The 23754-nt window shown below is 46.4% G+C and overlaps 1 protein-coding gene and 1 pseudogene across 1 annotated transcript; both read left to right on the top strand.

Annotated features, from left to right (window-relative positions):
• Positions 1 to 5573: 5573 nt before the first annotated feature.
• On the top strand, positions 5574 to 22934 carry Lrp11 (LDL receptor related protein 11). The gene is made up of 7 exons (XM_048354552.1): positions 5574 to 6267; positions 10492 to 10649; positions 13090 to 13231; positions 16225 to 16350; positions 18256 to 18465; positions 19348 to 19437; positions 21159 to 22934. Exons 1-7 carry the CDS (start codon positions 5574 to 5576, stop codon positions 21311 to 21313), a joined length of 1575 nt encoding a protein of 524 aa, XP_048210509.1. The 3' UTR covers positions 21314 to 22934.
• Positions 9568 to 10284, top strand: LOC125357767 (annotated as a pseudogene).
• Positions 22935 to 23754: the final 820 nt, after the last annotated feature.

Genomic DNA, 23754 nt, shown 5'->3' with positions numbered 1-23754 from the left:
AAAAGTTAAGTAAAATGGGTGGGGGGAGCTTGGGAGACATTGGGCGACTTGCAGCAGCAGTGCCAGGCAGCCCCAGCTCAGGCCCAACAGTGCTAACACCGCAGTCCCTGACAAGCAGGGCAATGCGCTGACACTCTGGGCCAAGGAGAAGACATGAGCCTCCATCCCATCCTAACCAACTTCCTACCATCACCTTTTTTTTTTTTTTTTCTGGTCCTGGGGCTTGAACTCTGGGCCTTACACATGTTCCCTGAGCTTCCCTAGCTCAAGGCTCATGCTCCACCACTTGAACCACAGCTCCATTTACAGCCTTGTTCTGTGATTAAGTGGAGATAAGGGTCTTGAAGACTTTCCTGTCCTCGTGGGCTTTGAACTGCCATGCTCAGATCTCAGCTTCCTAAGTAGCTAGGATTATAGGCATGGGCCACAGGTGTGCAGCTCTCAAGTCATCTTGCTTTAAAGCCAGCCCAGCTGTACAAGCTCAAACTTAGAGCAAGGTGGTGGACAGGTTCACACACCTTCAGGAGTTCCAGTTCTACATGTATCAGTCATTCTCACTGGACACTGTAGTCAGTGAATTTCTTAACCTGTGGGTGGGGATGGGAGGAAAACACTAGGAGAGAGCAAGGGAAGGGGTGACATTGTCCAAAAAGAAATGGACTCTTTCCCTGACTTCCATCATTGTAATCCCTCTGTATATCACTTTCATAATAACAGAAAAATTATTTAAAGAGTTCCAGTTGTGGTTCAGAAGAGCACTGCACAACTGACTAAAATTCTATATAAGAAATTTTCAAGATTCCCAAGACAACTGAGTCCGCAGAGGTCACCAAGAAGGTCAAGAAGTAGAAGTCATCATTCAAAAGGCCTCGGGGCTTTTGTTTTGACAGAGAATTAAACAGAAGAAACAGCAGGCACTAGAGTGGAAGAGAAACGGAGGGAGGGGGAAAAAGAGGCAAAGATCCCCAAGTGTTGATATCAGGGCTTATATTACAGGTATAGCAGGAATAGGGAAAGACATATAAGCCTCAGTCAAAGTTATGATAGAAAAGGAGATAGAGGGAAAGAAAAAAATCAAACACACAAAAAAATGAGAGGTAGACGATATTATCAAAAGATGTTAAGGAAAGAGGTAAGAACTGAGAGAAAGGAGAGGTGCCAAGAATAGAGAAGCAGGGGTGAGATAAACGATAAAGATATAGGTGGCATAAAGATGACAAAGAAGATTCCAAGAAAGAGAAAAAACACAGGCCAGGCACTGATGGCTCCTGCCTGTAATCAATCCTAGATACTCAGGAGGCTGAGATCGGAGGACCATGGTTCAAAGCCAGCCTGGGCAGGAAAGTCTCTGAGACACTTATCTCCAAGTGACTACCAGAAAACTGGAAGTGGTGCTGGTGGCTCCAAGTGGTACAGCCCTCGCCTTGAGTGATAAAAGCTCAGGGAACCTGCTCAGAGCCAGTGTTCAAGCCCCCTAACAGAAGAGGAAAAAACACAATAGAAGCACAGGAAGGAAACATACAAGTAGATGCAGAAATGTAAGAAGTCAAGGAAAGGGGCTGGAGATATGGCCTAGTGGCAAGAGTGCCTGCCTCATATACATGAGGCCCTGGGTTCGATTCCCCAGCACCACATATGCAGAAAATGGCCAGAAGTGGCGCTGTGGCTCAAGTGGCAGAGTGCTAGCCTTGAGCAAAAAAAAGAAGCCAGGGATACTGCTCAGGCCCTGAGTCCAAGCCCCAGGACTGGCCAAAAAAAAAAGAAGTCAAGGAAATAAAATAGAGGCAGGTGAACTTCAACCTAGCAATTATTACATGGTGAAGTTAATTACTAGGTTGAAAGTTCACCATGGAAAAAAAAGGGCATCGATTTACATTGCAATGGTGTCCGACAGTGTATTCTGACCTTCTTATATTGACAGTTGACATCATTCATTTACAATGAAATATTTTAAGCAATCTTTTCAAAAACAGAGGGTTTAAAGCTCCTTTAAATGCCCCTGGCTATTCCAGAGGGTGTTTTTTTGTCTCCCTCTTTTCTTTTTGATCCTTTACTTTTTCTTGAATCTTAACACCCATGTAAATTATGCTTCCAACCTTACATGGCTTGAAAGTTTGCCCAGAGATAAGACCACTGTTGAACTACCACAAAAATATAAATGAGTACTTTAATGCCACAACCTTTCCTGTTGCCTGTGGAGTCTCTACTGAAAAGAATCAGGATTTGAGCTCTAGAATAAGACAAATGTGAGCATACTGTTTGCCAGGACACGGGTTTATATTGAGGTGTAGCAAGTTGATTCAAAACACTGGAATTTCATACTACCCTGTTCCGGTTGATTTTTCCCCCTCTTTTGTAAAGGCAATTAGCTAGTCCCAGGAAGGATCCTTCAGTTACATAAAATTTTGTTTCATAGAACCTCATGGCTTCATTCATATTTTTGTTGTATTCTTCCAATTTGGTATATATAACTTTTCAGAGCTCTTGTATTTGGAACGTTGGAAGGGCCCAAACTTTGAAAGAGTGTTTCACTGTTTTTTGTTGGTTTGTTTTTGTCTTTTTTAAACTAAAGCTATATAAAGCTTGTGGATTAAACAGAATACATTTCAAAAAATAAAAAAGAAATAGAAGCAGGAGTGACATTAATAGGTTGGGCCAGTTGCTTATTATCTTAGGATCGGTCAGGCCAGGGCCTTGTCACAAGAAAGTTTTGGGGGTGAGTTTGTAGTTTAGATTCTAGTGACAAGATGCTTATCAGTTACGTCCATCCTGAAGTCCAAGTTGCCCATGAGATTGCAGGACAGAATGGCTAGGAAGGGCAGATACCAAATGCAGGCAGGGAGATGGCTAGAATCTAAGCTACAGTCTCCACCCCCAACAATTTTCTTGTGACAAGGCCTCACCTGACCAATCCTGAGATAATAAGCAACTGGCCTGACCTGCAAATTACACTTTGACTGGGGCTGCTTAGTGAGACATACCTTTCAATCCCTGCCCCAAATCTCATATTTGTACCCAAATATGGGCTTTGAGGCTTAATAAGTCTCTTTACTACAGCATGAAAGTGCCATATAATAATCTTTCTCTTCCCTTCATGATTACCCATCTCTTTATTTGGTATATCGAAGCAAGAGGCCAAACCTGTCATGTTGAACCTCCTGGAGCTGGGACTCTGGGATTGTTTGGAAGCAATGCCATGTCTCTGGGATTGTTTGGAAGCAATGTCATGTGTGTTCAGAAGACCTGTTGTTGGCTGTTAGGTCTCATTGCCTTTGCTCCATTCAAACTCACTGAGAAAACCACGCCCCAAGGCTCCCCTGTTTATCCCCATTTATCCTCTGAGCATATGCTTCATGAACTTGAGTTGAACACACCCAACAACGTGTCTGTCACCTTTCCTTGTTGAATTAACAAACTGAGCATGAGCATGATTGTACACCTTCACTGAGCAGGCTCAGGAATATGTCTCTGAAATACTTTCCTATATGAATATGTACAGTCCAAACATAAAACCCCCAGGCCTTGAGTTCAAGCCCCAGGGCCAGCACAAAAATAAAATAAACTACTTTGCACTGGAGAAGATACAAGGACTTCTCAGGAATTGGCCAGACCACACATTTAACAGTACCAAAGTGTAAAAGATTCAGCCTATTTTTAAAGGCTAAATTAGGAAGAGAGTTTGAGGACCCCTGCAGGACAGTCTACTCAGTGCAGTGTTTCTGGAGTTTGTCCACACAGGAACTCAGAGACCACTGCTGCAATGAACCAAAGGAGCCCGACTTTAGCTCCAGCTAGGGACTGACCTTGAACCCATCTACATGATGCAGGCAGACTTTGCGAGTGAGTTATGGGGTTTTGGAGGCTTCTACTAAGATGTCAAAGAAAGGTCAGGGAGGCAAGACAATGTATGGGTGGGATCAGAATTCCTACATTCAGCCCCTGAAAAGGTGAAGCTTTGAGAAGAAATGTAAGCTTCACTAGAGACCCCAGGAGGCTGGAGACGTCAGGCATGTAGAAAGGAAGGTCCTGACAGTCAGCCCAGGAGAAAGGCATGTGGGCTGCATTCGGCAAGTCCTTAGAAGCGGAACCCACTCTGGCTCCCACATCCACGACCACAATTTGCCCCAGGTGGTAGACATGCTGCAGAATTTAGTGTCTTCCCTGTTCGGCTTCAGTCTCGCTTTGGGCAAATGAGGAATAGAAGTTGAAATGTTACACTAAAACACAGTCCCAACAACTGTCCCTGACACTAAAACACAGTCCCAACAACTGCCTCTGTTCCTTTCAGCCACACAGCTACCCCAGACGGTGCCAGGGCTCACACACATCATCTCTAACCATTTTCCAACCCAGTCGTCATCACAAGCCTCAGATATTATAGGTCCGAGAGGAAAACAGATCCGGTTGGGCTCTTCACACCTAGTCCCTTGTTTCATGTTTGTCTATTTCAAATGCTACTGGCTGTTTCCTGTGAGATTAACTTGTGATGTAGTCAACATTTTTTTTGAAAGCCATAATACCATCTTGAATTGGTAATGCTTAGAAACACAAAATCAGATATGTCCTCAGAAGCAAAGCACACGACACAGCCAGGTACTGGTAGCTCACACCTGGATTTAGATCAAAGCCAGCCTGGGCAGAAAAGTCTGTGAGAGTCCATGTCCACTTAACCAGGTAAAGGCAGTGCGTGGAACTCCAGAGAGAACAGACACAGCTGTATTCATCACAGACCCTTGGAAACAGTTAAGTCCTCCAGTGTGTCCCTGTACTTGTAATTCTCCATGGGGGATGGGGGATGGGGGACAGACGGACGACCCACAGGGCTCAATTCAATCTGTTCTTTTCCATGCAGTCATTTTAAAGTAAAAGCAGCTATTTTAAGTAAAACCCTTTTCTGTGCTCTGCTCACTGGAGGGCTGTGAGGAACGGATCTTTTACACTGAAACGCGCAGCACCTTCCCAGAGCTGCCCTAGAGGTCTCTCAGGCTGAGAAAGGCTGACCTGGGCGCTGTCCAGTTAGTTGCCTATTCGGTGCCCTCTCTCCTGGCCGGGGAGGAGCCGGCTCGTGGGGGGCGCGGCCACGGCTACTCCGAGGCCCGAGGCCCCGCCCCTCCGCCCGAGGCCCCGCCCCTCGCAGCCGCTGTCCACAGGCCCGGTGCTGATCTACGCCATGGCCGCCTCGTAGCTATCCAGCGCTCCAAGCAGAGGGCAGTGGGGCTCTCGCAGGACGGTCACCCGGGAAAGAGCGAGGCGAGGTCCCAGGCCCGGCCCGCCATGTGTCCCGCGGCGGTGGGAGGCTTCCGCGCACACGCGGCCTCGGGGTAGCAGCCGGACTTCCGGGGCGCCGCGCTCGGAGGCTGGGGCCCATCGCCCGCCGCGGCCGGAGGACCAGGCCCGCGTCCGGCCGTCCCGGAGACCAGGCCCGCGCTCGGCCGCCGGGGGATCCGGGCCCACGCTCGTCCGTCCCGGAGGCCAGGCCCGCTCGCGGAAGTCCAGGCCCGCTCTCGGCCGCCTCCCGGCCTCCGTCTCGCGCTCGGGCCTCCGCCGCCTGCGGGCCTCCGTCTGGGGCCGCCATGGTCCGCGCCGCCGGGGAGGGCGCGGGCTCGGGGCGCCGGCGGCCGTGGCGTCCCGGGGCGCTACGCGGGCTGCTGCCGCCGCTGCTGCTGCTGCTGTGCCCGTGGCCGCCGAGCGTCCGCGCCGCCGGGGCCCCGCCGGCGCCGCTGTCCGAGCTGCACGCGCAGCTGTCGGGCGTGGAGCAGCTGCTGGAGGAGTTCCGCCGGCAGCTCCAGCAGGAGAGGCCGCAGGAGGAGCTGGAGCTGGAGCTGCGCGGCGGCGGCGGCCCCCGGGAGGGCTGCCCCGGCCCGGGCGGCGACGGCTACAGCGCCATGGCGGACGCCATCATCCGCACCAAGGACTCCATCGCGGCGGGCGCCAGCTTCCTGAGGGCGCCGGCGGCCGTGCGGGACTGGCGGCAGTGCGTGGCGTCCTGCTGCTCCGAGCCGCGCTGCTCCGTGGCCGTGGTGGAGCGGCCCCGGCGGCCCCCGGCCCCGGCCGCCGCGCTCCGCTGCTACCTCTTCAACTGCACGGCGCACGGCCGCAGCGTCTGCAAGTTCGCGCTGCACCGGGGCTACAGCAGCTACAGCCTCAGCCGCGCCCCCGATCCGGGGGACCTGGAAGCCCACCTCAGCCTCAGCCGCGCCCCGGATCTGGGGGACCTGGAAGCCGCCGCTCCGGCCAAGGCCACTGCCTGGGCCCAGCCCCCTCTGGGTAAGTAAGCGCTGGTCATGCTTGGCCTCTTACAGGGTGGCTGCGCTTTTCCAAATATCTGGGGGACCCGGAAGGGGAGGAGGGGGGCCGTTGGTTTCCTGGTGCCTATGCGAAAGAGCGGTTGGGGTGGTTGATTTCTCAGTCTTAGCCTAGTAGACTGGCAAAAGCAGGCACGGTGAGCCGTTACTGCATTTTTCTTTTTCTTTTGGGTGGTGGTTGGGGAAGGATTGACCTGAGGAAGATAGGTGGAACTCCAACTTTGAAGAGAGCACATTAGCTTAGAGGGGAGAGAGGTTTTTTTAGTCTCTTAGGTTTGGTGAGATGGGGTTTGCATCAGCTGATTTTGCAAGAGCAGAATAGAACCAGATGAGGAGGCACTGATAAACACTCACCCTTGTTTCTTGGCAATGGCCCTCAGGACCCTTGACTAGGCCTGTATGTGCTTAATTCTCCAGACAAAAATGGGAAGGAAATTACTGGTCAATCTGATAAAAAGTGAAAAAGAAGGAATTTGAATTTGGATGAAAATAAGAATGTTTAAATCATACCTTCCCCCCCTTTTGTTCATTCTTCGGTTCATTCTCTTTTGTTCATTTTCAGGCAAATGGCCCATGCTAGAGAAAAACTATGAGCAAAAGTGTACATTAGGAAATTAAAATGACAGTTGTGAAATTTAAGTAATTACATGTGCAGCTCTGGGATGTGTGAATAAATAATAATACTCAGAAAACATCTGGAATACACTCCCGGAGTGTCTCAGAGCATAGTTGAAGGAGCCTTTGAGTTAGAAATACCTAGACCACGTCTGAGCTGATTATCTCACCATTTGTCTGTGTGATTGTAGGAGACCAACTTAGCCTTTTAGGCCCTAAGTTCCTTGTTAGTAATGTGCACAATACCTACCTCTGAGGCTCTTAGTGCAAATTAAGTGAGGGTATGCCTATTAAAGCATGTAGCAAAGAACTCATCCAATAAGTGGCAGCAATTACAAGTATATATGATTCTTAGTGTCATGTGGACAAAAAACCGAACAGGACATGCCAAAAATGATGATCATGTTGGGATCCCAGACAAGTTTTTTTCTAGAGGGTTGTGATTCATAAACAAATGATGGGGGTTGGCGGTGTGGCTCAAGTGATACAGTGCTTGCCTACCAAGTACAAGGCCCCAAGTATTACCCAAAAAAAGTAAAAATTAAAAAAACCAAAAACATGATGATGTTTAGCCTCTTCTGATTTCTCAGACTGCTCTGTGTCCACACCACACAGTACAGGCTCAGAACTCTTTTCAGGCCCTTATCTCCAGTAAGCTACTCAGAAAAATACAGAAGTGGTGCTGTGGCTCAAGTGGTAGAGCACTAGCCTTAAGTACAAAGAGGCTAAGGGATAGCGCCCAGGCCCTGAGTTCAAGCCTCAGGACGGGCAAAGAAGAAAGAAAGTAGGAAAGGAAGGAAGGAAGAGAGGAAGGGAAGAAGAGAGGAAGGGAGGGAGGGAGGGAGAGAGGGAGGAAGGAAGGAAGGAAGGAAGGAAGGAAGGAAGGAAGGAAGGAGATGGAGAGAGAGGGGGAGGGATGGAGGGAGGAAAAGTAAGAGAGAGAAAAAGCTCTGGACAAAGGGACAGAGCCCAGGCCCTGAGTTCAAGCCCCACAACTGAACAAAAAAAATTATATTAGTGCTGGATGTAGTAATGTACACTTGTAGTCCTGGCTATTTAGTGAGCTAATGTATAGAGTCTCGAGTTGAAGATGCAACATAGCAAGATCCCACAAAAAAGTTTGTTAATGCTCATTGTTCTTTATATTACATAGTTATTTTAGTTTGTCTGATATTTTAAGTACTATTTTTAAAGAAAGGGGGCTACAAGTGGCTGCTAACTGTAACATCTAACTGTTGGATTCTAAGATGCTTTCCACAATTGTTAAATAATAAAATGGAAGGTCAGGACTTTAGAAAGGACATTAGTATGTACAGGTCACATCTCTCCTTGCCTGGGAGGAGCTTTGTTCAGAGCTAGGAAAAGACAGAGTTCTTCTGTCAGGGGATTTTTTTTTTTTTGGCCAGTCCTGGGCCTTGGACTCAGGGCCTGAGCACTGTCCCTGGCTTCTTCCCGCTCAAGGCTAGCACTCTGCCACTTGAGCCACAGCGCCGCTTCTGGCCGTTTTCTGTATATGTGGTGCTGGGGAATCGAACCTAGGGCCTCGTGTATCCGAGGCAGGCACTCTTGCCACTAGGCTATATCCCCAGCCCTGTCAGGGGATTATTAACTGGCTTCTTTCAGGCCATTACTGCTTATATTAGTCATCTTTCTATAAGGAAATACACCTTATAAAAAGAAAAAGGTTATTTGGGCTCATGGTGCTGCACATTCCAACCTAAGATCAGATACAAGATGGCAGGACTGTGTGACCAAACAAGTCACTTACATCACCAGCCAGTAAGCAAAAGAAAGGCTAGCCTCTCACAGTCTTTTCCACTTTTACTGAAAGAGCACGCTTCCGGTATCCTTAGGACCTCACAAAGGTGATGCATCCTCCCTCTAATGCCACCTTGGGGAGAAAGCCTTTATCACACAGGTCCAGCAATCAACATCCAAACCATTCTGTAAGTAGGGGCTCCTTTTCTTTCTTTCTTTTTTTTTAATTGTTTAATACTTTTTTTAACTTTGTTCTACTTTGTTTTTTTTATTTGTTTATTAATTGAACACAAATTTTTTGACAAGGTGTTGTGCAAAAAGGGTACAGTTACATAGTAGGGCAGTGTGTACATTTCTTGTGATATCTTACGTCCTGTTTTTCTATCCCTTCTCTAGGTCAGGTAGACATATATACAATATACAATGTATCAAGAACATATACAGTATTCACAGACTTGGTCTCTACTGTCTCTCTGTCTCCCTTTGTTAACAGTCATATATCAGGGAGATCATGCCCCTTTGTTTTCTGTGTTCTAGGCTTGTCTCGCTCAACATTATTTGTTCGAGTTCTGACCATTTCCCTGCGAATAACAATATTTCACCATTCCTAATCGCTATGCAGTATTCCATTGTGTATAGGTACCATATTTTTTGGATCCATTCGTCTGTAGAGGGGCATCTGGGTTGTTTCCATATTTTGGCTATTGTGAATTGTGGGGCTCCTTTTCTTGATAAACATCTATCTCTTGGCCAGACATGCTGGGGTGTTCCTATAACCCCAGCACTTGGGAGGCTGAGACAGGAAGGTCTGATTCCAGCAGGAGTTCTGTGCTGCTGCTGTTATAAAAATTCCGTGATTAGAAGCTCTAAACCTCTTGTGTTCTCCTGGATGGAAAGTTAGATTCCAGAGAATTTCTATGTGGACTTTATTTGGTATGGATCCACATTTGACTTAATGTTCTAAACTTATTGAATATATTTTTATAAAGTTAATAGGAAAAGAGAAAACTACCAGAAATGAATTTGTTTTTATGAAAGATCTTTCAGGTTTCTTAAAAAAAAAAATTACTTCGTAGAACTTTGAGCTTAGATTACGAATAAACTGAAAAATTCAGATAATAAAAAAAGACTCAGGTGCAGGCTCGCTCGAGGAGTAGACGGACTTCGGAGGGAGGGTCTCGGTGGCCGGGAGCCCCCTGGCCTCCACCCCGCTCCCCGCGCGCGCGGCCCGAGCCAAGGCGGACAGGACGAGGAGCTGGAGACGCTGCGGAAGCAGAGGCTGGCCGGGCTGCAGGCGAAGCACGGGGATCCTGGTGATGCAGCCCCACAGGAAGCAAAACAAAGGGAAGCAGAAGTGAGGGACAGTATCTTAGCTCACGTTCTGGATCAGGTCCGCCCTGGCCAGGCTAAGTTAACTTGGCACTTGTGAAGCCGTGGAGAATTACCTCATCCGGATGGCACGTTATGGACAGCTTGGGTGGGAAGGTTTCAGAACAAGGCTCAATCGGAATTCTTGAAAAAGTAAGCCAACAAACAGAAAAGAAAACAACAGTAAACTCCAACAGAAGGGAAGCAATGGACTGGGGTGACGACGATGATTACTGAACCTCTCGGCTTAGATTACTGAACTCGCCGCTTGGTGGCACAGTTCCAGGATGGAGGTTAACAAAACAGTGAAAATATGAAATAAACGCCAATGAATGTCCATTCTCTTAAGTTGTTTCTTTCTGGACTAAATCTACTCAGCCAACGAGATAGCTCTCCTCATAAATTAGAAACCCTGGGGAATCATCTCTCCTATTTCCTTCCCTAGATGAGGACACGCCTCCGCTTAGCAAGGCTGGGAAGGACGTGATTTTGCATCTGCCCACAGACGGGGTGATTTTGGATGGCCGAGAGAGCACGGATGACCATGCCATCGTCAAGTACGAGTGGACGCTGTTGCAGGGTGACCCGTCCCTGGACATGAAGGTAATCCATGGAGTCCTTGCTAGTGAAAACTGGTGTTGATGGGAGGTGATCTTTTGTAATGCCCTTCCATTCATAGTCACAGAACTCCAGTAAGGAAGCCGAAGGGGCATAAAATAGAGGCACAGCATGACATTGTCCAAAAAGGCTGTCTTCTGTAAATCTACTTTTTTATACTCAGTAAACAGTGATTTTTTTTTAATTCTATGAGTCACCAAAATGTTGGAAGGGGAGCTGTGGCTCAAGTGGTAAAGTGTTAGCCTTGAGCACAAAAGTTCAGGGCCAGTGCCAAGGCCCTGAGTTCAAGTCTCAGGCCTGGCACACATACAAAAAAAAAACAAACAAACAGGTAAGCAGAGACAAAGAGGGTCTAAGGACAATCAGATATAGCTTCAGAAGAGCCTGGAGGGATTCAGGAAACAAGAACACACTGACTTGAAAGGGGCAGCCTGAAGGGACAGGTGTGTGGCTCCACCGAGTTCAAGCCTCAGACTGAGGGGAAAAAAGCAAAACCAGCCTGAGAACCATCAGAGTAGATTAGGGTTTGAAGGGAGTAAATTGAGACGAGAACAAGGAGCAAAGAGCGACTGAGACAATGAGACAAGAGAACCAGATACAAGCTTGTATTTAGGAACTCCTGCCCCCTTCTCTCAGAGTTCACATCAAACATATCAGGAAATCCTATTGACTCTACCTTAAAAACAACCTAGGATAGGGGCTGGGGATATAGCCTAGTGGCAAGAGTGCCTGCCTCGGATACACGAGGCCCTAGGTTTGATTCCCCAGCACCACATATATAGAAAACGGCCAGAAGCGGCGCTGTGGCTCAGGTGGCAGAGTGCTATGCTAGCCTTGAGCGGGAAGAAGCCAGGGACAGTGCTCAGGCCCTGAGTCCAAGGCCCAGGACTGGCAAAAAAAAAAAAAAAAACAACCTAGGATCTGACCACTCCTCCCTGTCCCCACTCTTGCCAGGCTAATTTGAGCCCACCCTGTCCCTTGTCGGGGTCACTCAGACTGGCTGTGCTGTAAGGAAATGTTGAACACTATGGCATTGTACAGAATCGATAAAAGAAACTGGGTATTGTCAGCCATCCTCCTTGAGTTGAGAAGTAGCCAATCAAGAGAGTGGCCTTACTCCATAGCCACTGACTGAGATGGGACTGGGGCCTGGAGGTCCATTCCCTGCCAACCTGCATGGTTCTGCACCAGTGGCTCACACTTGTAATCCTTGCTACTCAGAAAGCTGAGATCTGGGGCTGGGAATATGGCCTAGTGGCAAAAGAGCTTGCCTTGTATACATGAAGCCCTGGGTTCGATTCCCCAGCACCACATATATAGAAAATGGCCAGAAGTGGCGCCGTGGCTCAAGTGGTAGAGTGCTAGCCTTGAGCAAAAGGAAGCCAGGGACAGTGCTCAGGCCCTGAATCCAAGCCCCAGGACTGGCAAAACAAACAAACAAAAAAAACAAACTGAGATCTGGGGCTGGGAATATGGCCTACTGGTAAAGTGCTTGCCTTGCATGCATGAAACCTGGGTTTGATTCCTCAGCACCACATATATAGAAAAGGCCAGAAGTGGAGCTGTGGCTCAAGTGGCAGAGTGCTAGCCTTGAGCAAAAAGGAAGCCAGGGACAGTGCTCAGGCCCTGAGTTCAAGCCCCAGGACTGGCAAAAAAAAAAAAAAAAAAAAAAAAGCTGAGATCTGCCCCAAGCCAGCCCAGGTAGGAAAGCCCATGAGATTCTGATCTCCAACTAACTACCACCTCCCCCACCCAAAAAAAAAAAGTCAAAAGTGAAGCTGTGACTCAAGTGGTAGAGCACTAGCCTTGAGCAGAAAAAAAAAAAAAGGCTCAAGGTCCTGGGTTCAAGCCCCAGAACTTGAACTAGAAAACAAATAGCATAACTATTTTAGAAATTAATCAATAGATCAGTGTTCTGAAAGTCATAAGAGGAAAGTAGGGAGTAGCGGGAGGGATTGCCCTGCAGCACAGGAGGGATAGGTACCGGACACGGCGATGGGTCCTGAGCTGTGGTGACGGCACAGGGATGTAGCGGGTTTGGGGACATGGGTACGGGGACTTGCCCCAGAGGATGTGGGTGGTGCAGCCATAATCATGGCTCTGGTTTTCTCCTTGCAGTATTCCAGGTCACCCAGGGAAGAGGAAGGGGCTTAACATGGGCTAGAGAGCTAGGAAAGAATGCAGACGTTTAGAACAGAGGCTGCTGAGGACAGTGAAGGGATTGTCAGTCGACGATATCGTCAGCTCAGATAACATTGGAAATGGTGGCTTGCAAATGGCGTGGGGTTTAGCCTTCAGCATTGCTGAAATGGAGAGAGGAAGGGCAGGTCCCAGCACTGCTCCAAGCACGACGCTGACTTGCATTTCCGGAGGGCACTGGGCCCTGGGCCCTCACTAAACACAATCCCTCCTGTTTGCATGCCAGGTGCCTCAGCCAGGAACCCTGAAGCTGTCCCACCTGCAGGAAGGGGACTACACCTTCCAGCTGACGGTGACCGACACCGTGGGGCAGAGAAGCTCTGACAACGTGTCGGTGGCTGTGCGTGCCAGGACCTACTCCCCGGGAGGTAAGGACCTACTCCCTGGGAGGTAAGCAGCTACTCCCCAGGAGCTAAAGAGAGCCTCACCATAGCCATCTGGAAGGACAGAGTTGGGTGGGCATTTTATATTCTAGGTATTCCATGAAAGGAGAGATTTTGCTGAAAACATGGTGCTGAAAACAGGCTCCAGGCTGGGCAATGATGACTCACACCTGTAACCTAGGATGCCTCGGTCTGAGGATCGAGCTTTGAAGTCAGCCCAGGCAAGCAAATTTGACTCTGACCTCCAATTAACTAGCAAAAAGCCAAAAGCGGGAGCCTGGCTCAAGTGGTATAGTGCTAGCCATGAACAAGCAAGCAGAGTGTACATAAGGCCCTGAGCTCAAGCCCCAGTACAGAACAAGAACCTAGTTACAGTTCACAGCAGCAGAGCGTAGATTGGCTCCAGTCATCTGAAGCAGTAAGTTTAGGAGCCTGTTGTACAGCCTAGTGACTGTGGTTAAAAACAATGCATGTTTTCTTAATGCTAGAAGAGTAAATTTTATTTATTTATTTATTTATTTTGTCAGTCCTGGGGCTTGGACTCAGGGCCTGAGCACTGTCCCTGGCTTCTTTTTGCTCAAGGCTAGCACTCTACCTCTTTTTTTTTAAGTAATTTTTTTTATTTATTAATTAAATTTTTGTGACAAGGTGTTGTGCAAAAGGGGTACAGTTACATAACAGGGCAGTGTGTACATTTCTTGTGCTATCTTACACCCTCGTTTTTCTTTCCCTTCCCTAGATCAGGTGGGAATATATACAATACCCAGTGTACCAAAAACATATACAGTAACCACGTAGCACTGTTGAGCCATACCGCCACTTGCAGCTTTTTCTGTTTATGTGATGCTGGGGAATCGAACCCAGGGCTTCATGCATGCTAGGCAAGCACTCTAGCTAAGCCACATTCCCAGCCCAAGAGTAAATTTTAAATGTTCTAGCCACACCAAAAAAAAAAAAAAAGTTTTATTTAGTCTTCCCACAATGTATACATATATCAAAACATCACATTATACTCCATAATATATTCTATTATTTGTCAATTTACAATAAAATAGGAGGGGGGAAGAAAAGCGTGCCACAGGATAGAAGGAATACTTGGCTGGTGAGTACAGTCCAGCCAATATAGTAAGTCATTTCAAAACATGTAAGAGAGAAAAAAAATGCAATTAAGGAGTATTTCAGTGTTATTTAGATTGTGGTCTCCAAATAGGATCCTTCAGACAGGCACATGCATTTTTACCACAGGAAAGAAGAAAACTGAATCTTCTTAAAGTATTAAGTATATGTGAGACAATATACAGTACATTAGCACAGTAGAATGTCTGCATATCATAAGTACATTTTAGATGTCAAAGTTTGGAGGCTACAGGAACAGACATAGCTAAATTATAAATATGGGTCTATCTCTAAAACTATCCAGATCTTGACTCCTACATCTTGAGCTACCTAGGATTTTACATGTCCTGAATTGAAGAAATGTGACAAGTGACTCTTAACAGTTTCCCTTTGCTCTTTCTCCTGATCCCCCTAGTGGCTAGAGTTGACTTTGCAGCCCAAGTTTTCATCATAGCCGAAGGCTCTTTTACCATTTCTTTTCTTTTTCTTTCTGGATTACGCTATCTTACAATTGCCTTAAACCCAGATAGATTCTTTTCTAACATCTTAGTTTAGTTGCTTTTCAATAAAATATGTCTAAGAAGCCTATGAATGTGTGAACTCTGCTCATCCATCATCACCAGTGGAAGGTCACATAATTTGCCACTCCTATGTTCTTGAGGGAAATATCTAGTATATTCTGTCACTGTATCATTGTGGGAATCTTCATGATCCACTTGAATCTGTGTATCTTTCACCTGTATTACCAGGGTCAGGCAGTTACCTGATTCTTGGTAACTAAGTCTAATAAAGTTGGTTTAATCAAGAGTGGGGAAAAATATTTAGCAGAGTAAGTGGTAAAGGCCTCCAATCCCAGCACTTAGGAGGCTGAAGCATAAGGACCAAGATTTAAAGATCAGCCTTGGCTACAAAGAGTTTGAGATCAGCCTAGGTTACCTCGCGGATTTTGTGGAGAGAGGGAGGATAGGAAGGAGAGGGAGAGAGAGAGAGAGAGAGAGAGAGAGAGAGAGAGAGAGAGAGAGAGAGAGAGATTTTGGTCCTTATGAATTACACTTCAGACTAAAAACTCTTGAGTTCTAAAAGAGAAAACGTCATCATTCTTTGAAATTCACTCAGCCAATAGCTAAAGATTGTTTTTTGATAGCACAAGGATATGATAGAAGGCAACAAATAGGATTCAATAGTAGAAAGCTCACCTAGTAAAAAGAACTATTTAGGACACGAGGATCAACTTAAATGTGTAAAATTATGTCTCTATTAAAACATAGTTAAACCAGGTGCTAATGGCTCACACCTGCAGGCCTAGGAAGCTGAGATCTGAGGATTGAAGTTCAAAGCCAGCCTGGGTAGGAAAATCTGTGAGATTCTCATCTCCAGTTAACCACCAGAAAAGTGGAATTGGAACTCTGGCTCAAAGTGGTAGAACGCCAACCTTGAGCAAAGAAATTCAGGGACAGCACCCAGGTCCTGAGTTCAAGCCCCACAACCAGCAACAACAAAAACTAAAGAAACAGCCAGCCAGGTGGTTCCAGGTGGCCCTCTGAGGAGCAATAAATGCCCCGAGGAAGAGGACCCGGTGATGGAGAAGAAATGAATGCAGCGGACAGGTGCACAGAGGAGCCCCAGTGGCTACTCCTGTCCCTCTCAACATCGTAGGCTTGGAGAACAGACCTCAGACAAGAGATTCCTGAGTTTAGTCAGGAGCTCAAGAAGACACCCTGGAACTATCGGGAATAAGAAGGCTTCCTCCTTAGCCCCGTCACTTTACCCAAATCATGTTGCCCTTCCCCTAGCGTCTACACCGGACACAGTGGGTCTTAATTTCCCTGCACTCCTGTGACTTGAGACTGGTTTACAAACAGGATGCCTGACCGCTTGCTCGCGCTACCACTTCTTCTGCGATGACGGCTGCTGCATCGACATCACCCTGGCTTGCGATGGCGTGCGCCAGTGTCCAGATGGGTCTGACGAAACCTTCTGTCAAAACCGTGAGCGAGCGCACCGCCTCATCACTGGGAGGGTGGAGCAGGGAGGTCTGTGCCCTTAGCCTAAAATGGAGCCCAGTGTTCCTCCTCTGCCTGGCTTTATATCTAGCTTTATCTTTCAAAAAGTCATGCCTTAAATGGAAATTGACTTACGTCTTTAGTCTGAATTGCAAATGTCAAATTTTAGTCTTGCTTTTTTTTTTTCTTTTCTATTTGCCAACTATTTTTCCCCATCCTAAAACTATCGCTGGGTAACATAAGCCTTAAAAAAAAATTGAAGCAAATGCCAGGTGCCTCTGGCTCATGCCTTTAATCCCAGCTACTGACAAGGCTGAGATCTGAGGATTGAAGTTTGAAGCCAGTCTGGGCAGGAAAGGCTGTGAGTGTCTTATCTCCAATTATCAGCAAAAAGCCAAAAGTGGAGCTCTGACTCAAGTGGTAGAGTTCTAGTCTTAAGCAAAAAAAAAAAACCAAACAACTCAGGTCTCATAGCATCCAGACCCTGAGTTCAGGCCCCAGGATTGATACCAAAAAATACTAATAATATAATTGAAGAGAGCAGGTAGCAAGGGCTTATGCCTATAATCCTAGCCCTAATCCCATGAAACTCAGATTAGAGGATTATGGTTCAAAGCCATCTTGGGCAGAAAAGTCTGAGAGACTTCATCAGTGATTAACCACAAGAATGCCAGACTGGAGGTGTGGCTCAAGTGGTATAGCACAAACCAAAGAACTTTGACTCCAATGAAGTTGAAGCTATGGTACCAGAACCCCCTCAAAAAAAAATAGAAGTAAATTAACGTGTGTGTGTGCACGCACGCCAGTACTGGGGCTTAAACTCAGGGCCTGGGCACTATTCCTTTGCTTTTTTGCTCAGCACTGGTGTTCTACAACTTGAGTCACATTTCCACCTCTAACACTCTTTTTTTTTTTTTGCTTTTGTTTTTGGTAGTACTTGGGTTTGAACTCAGTAGTTCATACTTGCTACATAGGCACTCTATCATTTGGGCCACGCCTCTAGTCCTGATAATTTTTTTTCCTGGTTGTGGGACTTGAACTCTGGGTCTGGCCACTGTCCCTGAACTCTTCACCTCAAAGCCAGTGCTCTACCACTTGAGCCACAGTGCCACTTCCAGATTTCTGGTGATGAATTGGAGATAAGAGTCTCCAGGACTTTCCTGCCCGGTCTGGCTTTGAACCAAGATCCTCAGCTCTCAGCCTCCTGAGGAGCTAGGATTACAGGCCTGAACCACTGGCACCTGGCTGATAATTGTTTTTGAGGCAGGGTCTCAGTGTGTAGCCCAAACTGGCCTCCTAAGTAATCCCAGCCTCCCACCAAGTGCTGGGATTGTAGGCATGTGCCATGATGCCCAGCCCCGTTTTATACATTTTAAAGAATATTTCTGACATGTTAGGGTATGACTAAATTATACGCCAGGCTTACAATGCCACATTCATAAATGCACCAAAAGAAGAAGAGCCATAGCCACTTATAGTCCCAGTTTGGGGGCAGCAGAGGGAGGAGAACATGGTCCAAGGCCCATCTCAGGCAAGGTCTCTAGACCTTATGTGAAAGATAGAAGACAAAGGGCAGAAGGTATGGTTCAACTGGCAGAGCACTTGCCTATCACATTAGGAAAAAAAAGCTTCAGAAAGCAGCTAACTAAAGTCCTAGTTTGAGGAAGGACAAACAGTCTCAAACTAAGATTTGTTGCCCATTTCTTTATGGGATGTTTGAAAGCTAATTACTGGAAGAAAAGGAACGGATAACCCAGTAAAAACTAGAATAGTTTTGTTGTTGTTTTTTAACTCGAATATCCATAATTTGAAAGTACCTGAAAACGTAGTGGTTTTAATGAAAGTTCAGAAAAGAAATGTAGGAACTCACTGAGCTCCTCCCTTCTCCAGTGGGCCTTGACCGCAAGATGGTAACTCACACAGCTGCTGGTCCTGCCCAGCCAGGAACCATGGGGCGCAGTCAAAATGCAGGGGAGAACTCCGTGTTGGAAAAGTCCCAGAAAGCCCCTACCCCCAACCAGCCAGCTATTTTGTCTGACACAGAGAAGAACCATTCCTCCTCCGTGGGTTCAGAAAGTGAAGTCCTGCCCCTGGTGCCAGGTAAGGAATCGGGGCGGGCTGCCCTGGAAGAACCTTGTTTTCTGTCATTACACGTGGCTTAACGTTAAGTTCATGTGTGAAGAGGGCTAAGGAAGTATCTCCAAAAGAACAAAGAGAATTAAGATGAGGAAATGAGCCATCCAGTAGCATGTACAGTACATCCAGCATACACCTGTACTCCTAGCTAGCTACTCAAGAGGCTGAGATCTGGAGGAGTGAGGTTTGAAGTCAGCCTGTGCATAAACATCCTTGAGAGCAAAGAGCCAGGATAGAGGCATAGCTTAAGTGGTAGAATGCCACTTGAGTACATAAACTCAAGGCCCTGAGTCTAGACCTTGGTACTTACAAGAAAGAAAGAAAGAGGAAGAAGGGAGGGAAGGAGGAAATGAAGGAGGGAGGGAAGGATTGGAGGGGGAAAAAAACTAAGCAAAAACAAAACCCCCTTCTCATGAAGTTTGTTTGTTTTGTTTTGGTTTTTGTTTTGTTTTGTTTTGTTTTGGCCAGTCCTGGGGCTTGGACTCAGGGCCTGAGCACTGTCCCTGGCTTCTTCTTGCTCAAGGCTAGCACTCTGCCACTTGAGCCACAGCGCCACTTCTGGCCATTTTCTGTATATGTGGTGCTGGGGAATCGAACCCAGGGCCTCATGTATATGAGGCAAGCATTCTTGCCACTAGGCCATATCCCCAGCCCCCTTCTCATGAAGTTTGGAGTGACTAGCATGCACCACCACATCTAGCTGTAGGTTTAGGTGTGGTGAACTTTCCTGACACCTTGGCCTTGAACTGCAATTCTCCCAATCTCACCTCCCTGAACAGATGGAAGTATAGGTATAAGCCATCACACTTGCCATATGGACCTTCAGTTTATATCTATTTTTCACAGATATTTCCTCAAAGAAGCAGAAACAAGAGGAAAATTTTATTTTTGAGTCCAAGAGTGATCATGGAAGAGAACACCCACCCCCAGAAGCAGGTAACTGTAACTGTTGGAAATGCATCGCAGAGTAGACACGAAGAGCCACAGTGCTTGGCTGAAGATAGCAGGTGAAGCCACAAGAGTGTGTGGCCAGAGCGGCGAGGCAGGGGCTTAGAAGAGCGGTGCATCCTGGTGCTCCTGACAGTTATCCTGGGACCTCAGCTTTTTCTTTTGTATGCCCTTCTAGGGGTTGACATTCTGTGGGAAAAGCCACATGTCTGTGTAATGGTTAAGAACATGGGTTCTAGGATCGATCAGCTGCTGCAGTTCAAATACTGGCTCCACCACTAAACTTGATGACCTTGGGCAGGTTGTTCTCTCTCTGGATGAGGAAAGTCACTATTCTTGCCTCCTGGAGTTGTTGGGGAGAATGAGTGGCCACCTTCTGTAAGGCAATGTCTCGCACTGCCTGGCTTATGTATGAATGATGGCCTGTCTCATCATCGCCATCTAGAGAGAAGCTAGCCTCCTCTGGCTCCCATATCGCAGCCGTGTCTCGCAACTGGCTGGCACCTGTTCTAGTTGTTAGGTGTTCTGAATGTGCTGCTTCCATTCATATGAGCAGAATACATAACTCATCACCTCAGCTGGTTACTGAGAGTTGTCAAGGTGTTTTAGAAGGGGCTGAGAAATCTTAAATTTCAAATTGTCTGACTACAATTTTGTCAGTTGTGTGGCTTGAACTCAGGGCCTGTCCCTGAGCTCTTCCACTTAAGGGGAGTGCTCTATGTGTAGACACTGAGCCACAGAGCCACTTCCGGTGTTCTGGTGGTTAATTGGTGACGTCTCACTGACTTTCCTGCCTGGGCTAGCTTCACATTGTGATCTTCAGATCCTTAGATCCCAGGCCTCATGAATATCTAGGATTACATGTGTGAGCCACCAGTGCTTGGCTAAGAAAAATCTTAAACTGACAGCCCAGAATTGCATGTCAGTCCCCTCACACCAGGCTTGAGATGTTCTACAATCACGGCATCGATCCTTGCTCATAGTTTGCCTCCAAGAGCTGCCAACCATTTCTTACAAACTGGAATATAGCTAGCCAGTTCTGCTGGTCAGGGCAGGAAAATGTCAAAAAGGTTCCCTGACTAACCTACTCAAAACTGAGATCTGTCTGGCATTCAGGTTACAAGGGAAGCAAGCTTGGGTGACTGTTCCAACCCCGCTAGGTTTCATGCTTTGCCTTGATAAGACACAATTGAAGAATGTTCTGTTTGCCAAGTCAGATAGCAAGTTGCTGAACTGTCAGGTCCGATCTCTGTTTAGCCCTTTAATGACAAGGATAATGAAATCTCCTATAAAGCAGTACTTAACAGAATTCTGAAACTCTAATACTTTTTAAATTTTACCTGGCATTGTTTCTTCCTTTTTTATCAGTTGTGGGGCTTGAACTCGGGTCTTAGGCGCTCTCCCTGAGCTTTTTTTGCTCAAGTCTAGCACTCTACCACTTAAGAGCCACAGCGCCATGCAGATTCTGCAGGAACCTGGTACAAAATTTGGTTCTAGAGAGTCATAGGTTTGAGACTAAACCTATGACTTACAAGCCAAACACACTTGGGTAAATTACTTAACTTTTATGTGTCTTAATCTATACAATGGTGGTAATACTGGTACCAATTTGAGTTGTTCAGATTAAATAGCAAAATGTACATCAGCTCTTCAACTGTGGCTGTCACGGCTGCCAGTCACTGACCTACTCTGTTTCCTACCTTTCACAGGTGCGGTACTGCCTCTGGCCTTGGGCTTGGCCATCACTGCTTCACTGCTTCTCATGGTTGCTTGCCGATTACGACTGATGAAACAGAAACTTAAGAAAGCTCGCCCCATTACATCTGAGGAATCTGACTACCTCATAAATGGGATGTATTTATAATAAGTGTAATTTACCTAGCTTAGGGCAACGACATGCTTCCCTCACAATTATGTTGGGCGCTGCCATTTCCAACCTCTTGCAAGATTCTGTAAGTCACAAACCTTTATTTATTGTAGATTTCCTTTAGGAAGTAGATGAAGTGTTTTGAAATTTAGAGAGGAATTCATCTGATTAAAGACTTTTACCATCTGAATTCTCAATTTATTAATCTGTCCCTGGAAGCGCAGCTTGTTATCTGCTGAGGCAGAGAAGTTGGTATTTCTACATGATCTCAGGATGGCAGTGCTTTGTTGAAAAGCAACCACCGCTGGCCCCTGGAACCCCTGGGCAGCTTCTCCAGGTTCTGGGGCCTCTTCTGCTTTAAGTTTCCAGGTTCTCCTTTCTCATCTCCCTCCAAAAATGTGTCTGAAAATGGGTCACGTGAGTTTATGCCTGAGCTGGGACCGCTGACAGGCGCGTATGTTGTAAACTTTCTCCTCAGGTGAAGGAAGACTCCGGGTAGTGTAGCTGCCCAGTGCCTCACATCGTATCATGCCGGTGGCTGTCATCTTAGGCTGACCCTTAGAGAAAACCAGAGTTTGGATTAGGTAGGGCTCTAAGACGGCTATGAAGTAAGGTAGGAAATGAAGGTAGGAGAGAGAACCTGGTGAACCAAAATTTTTAATAAAAACAGCTGTGGGTAAATGTGCAAGACAATTCCTATTGGTTCTGGCTGGTCAACATGGCCCTGTGGTCCAGGACACGTCATGTCTGTAGTCACTGTTCTCACCACAAGTCCTCGGTGCAAGAGAGAAATGCAAACGCAAACTGAACATTGGATTTCTGGGCACAGCTTCTGTAAAACTCATCACCATGTTTAAGTATTGGCTCATAATCTGACTTACTAAAATGAGCTAGGGATTTGTGTATGGCAAGTGCTCTACCACTGAGCTACAACCCAGCCCTTATCAGTTTTAATTCTTTAAAATGATGTCATGAACACTCAGCTAAATGTCAGACTTGAAATATTTCCAGAGCAGAAAGCAATTTTGCAAAAATTTATCCTTACAGAAGACTGGCATCTAACTTAGCCCCTGCTCCTTTAAAATTTGTGGGCACTGAACAGCAAATTACCCACATCACACTCTCGAAGTTATCCTACTGAAGGAGCATGTAGTGACAGGGGGTCTCACTTGTTCCTATTTATTTTTACATAAGTGGAAAATGTTTTAATGCACTTGAAAAATAGCCTGGATCTGCTTCTTTAGGGGCTTGATTTTGGTGGCAGATATATTGCAATACATAAACAAATGGAAAATTAGCTCTAGAAAACCAAATTGACTATCATGTTTGTTTCCTGAGAAACTGTCCCTTTTAATTAAATGTTTAGAGTGATTTAAACATACTGATGACAGTTTTGAGAGAAATGAAGGTATTGGTATCTGTGATGCTGTAGAATTTTTTTATCTAGAAGGATGTCACCTATAGCCATATCTACTAACAAGTGTTAAGGCATGCAGCTCCCAGCACATTTTATATATGAAGAAATTAATACTATTTAGTATTGCTATGATGTTGAAATACTTAAGATGTTCCATATGTAAACAATATTCCTTTAATAAATTGTATTTTCTTCTTCCACCTTTTAAAAAAATCTTTTAGTGTAAATCTTAGCTTGCTAATATTGACTGAGGTGTTAACTGTATTATTTGGATTTAATCATACCAACTATATTTACAAAGGGAGAAATGGAGGATTCATGATTTTCCTGAGGCTATATAGCATAAATTACAGCTGAGTATGTTGGCCCATACCTCTATTCCCAGCTTCTTGGGGAGGCAGAGCACAATTAAGATTATTGGTGGGCTGGGGATATAGCCTAGTGGCAAGAGTGCCTGCCTCGGATACACGAGGCCCTAGGTTCGATTCCCCAGCACCACATATACAGAAAACGGCCAGAAGCGGCGCTGTGGCTCAAGTGGCAGAGTGCTAGCCTTGAGCGGGAAGAAGCCAGGGACAGTGCTCAGGCCCTGAGTCCAAGGCCCAGGACTGGCCAAAAAAAAAAAAAAAAAAAGATTATTGGTTACTAAGATCGTCTCTCAAAAGCATAAGCTAGAGGGGCTGGGGATATGGCCAAGTGGCAAGAGTGCTTGCCTTGTATACATGAGGCCCTGGGTTCAATTCCCCAGCACCACATATACAGAAAATGGCCAGAAGTGGCGCTGTGGCTCAAGTGGCAGAGTGCGAGCCTTGAGCAAAAAGAAGTCAGGGACAGTGCTAAGGCCCTGAGTCCAAGCCCCAGGAATGGCCAAAAAAAGCATAAGCTAGAGATGTAACTCAAGTACTAAAGCAATTGCCTGGAAAGCAAGAGGACTTAGCCTGGGTATTCAATCCCTTATCCTTCCAGGAGAGAGAGAGAGAGAGAGAGAGAGAGTGTGTGTGTGTAATTATACTACATAAGT

This window comes from Perognathus longimembris, chromosome 9, assembly GCF_023159225.1.
Source record: "Perognathus longimembris pacificus isolate PPM17 chromosome 9, ASM2315922v1, whole genome shotgun sequence".
NCBI classification, from domain to species: domain Eukaryota; kingdom Metazoa; phylum Chordata; class Mammalia; order Rodentia; family Heteromyidae; genus Perognathus; species Perognathus longimembris.
The sequence above is the reverse complement of the archived record's forward strand: the minus strand, read 5'-3'. Positions and strand labels throughout refer to the sequence as shown.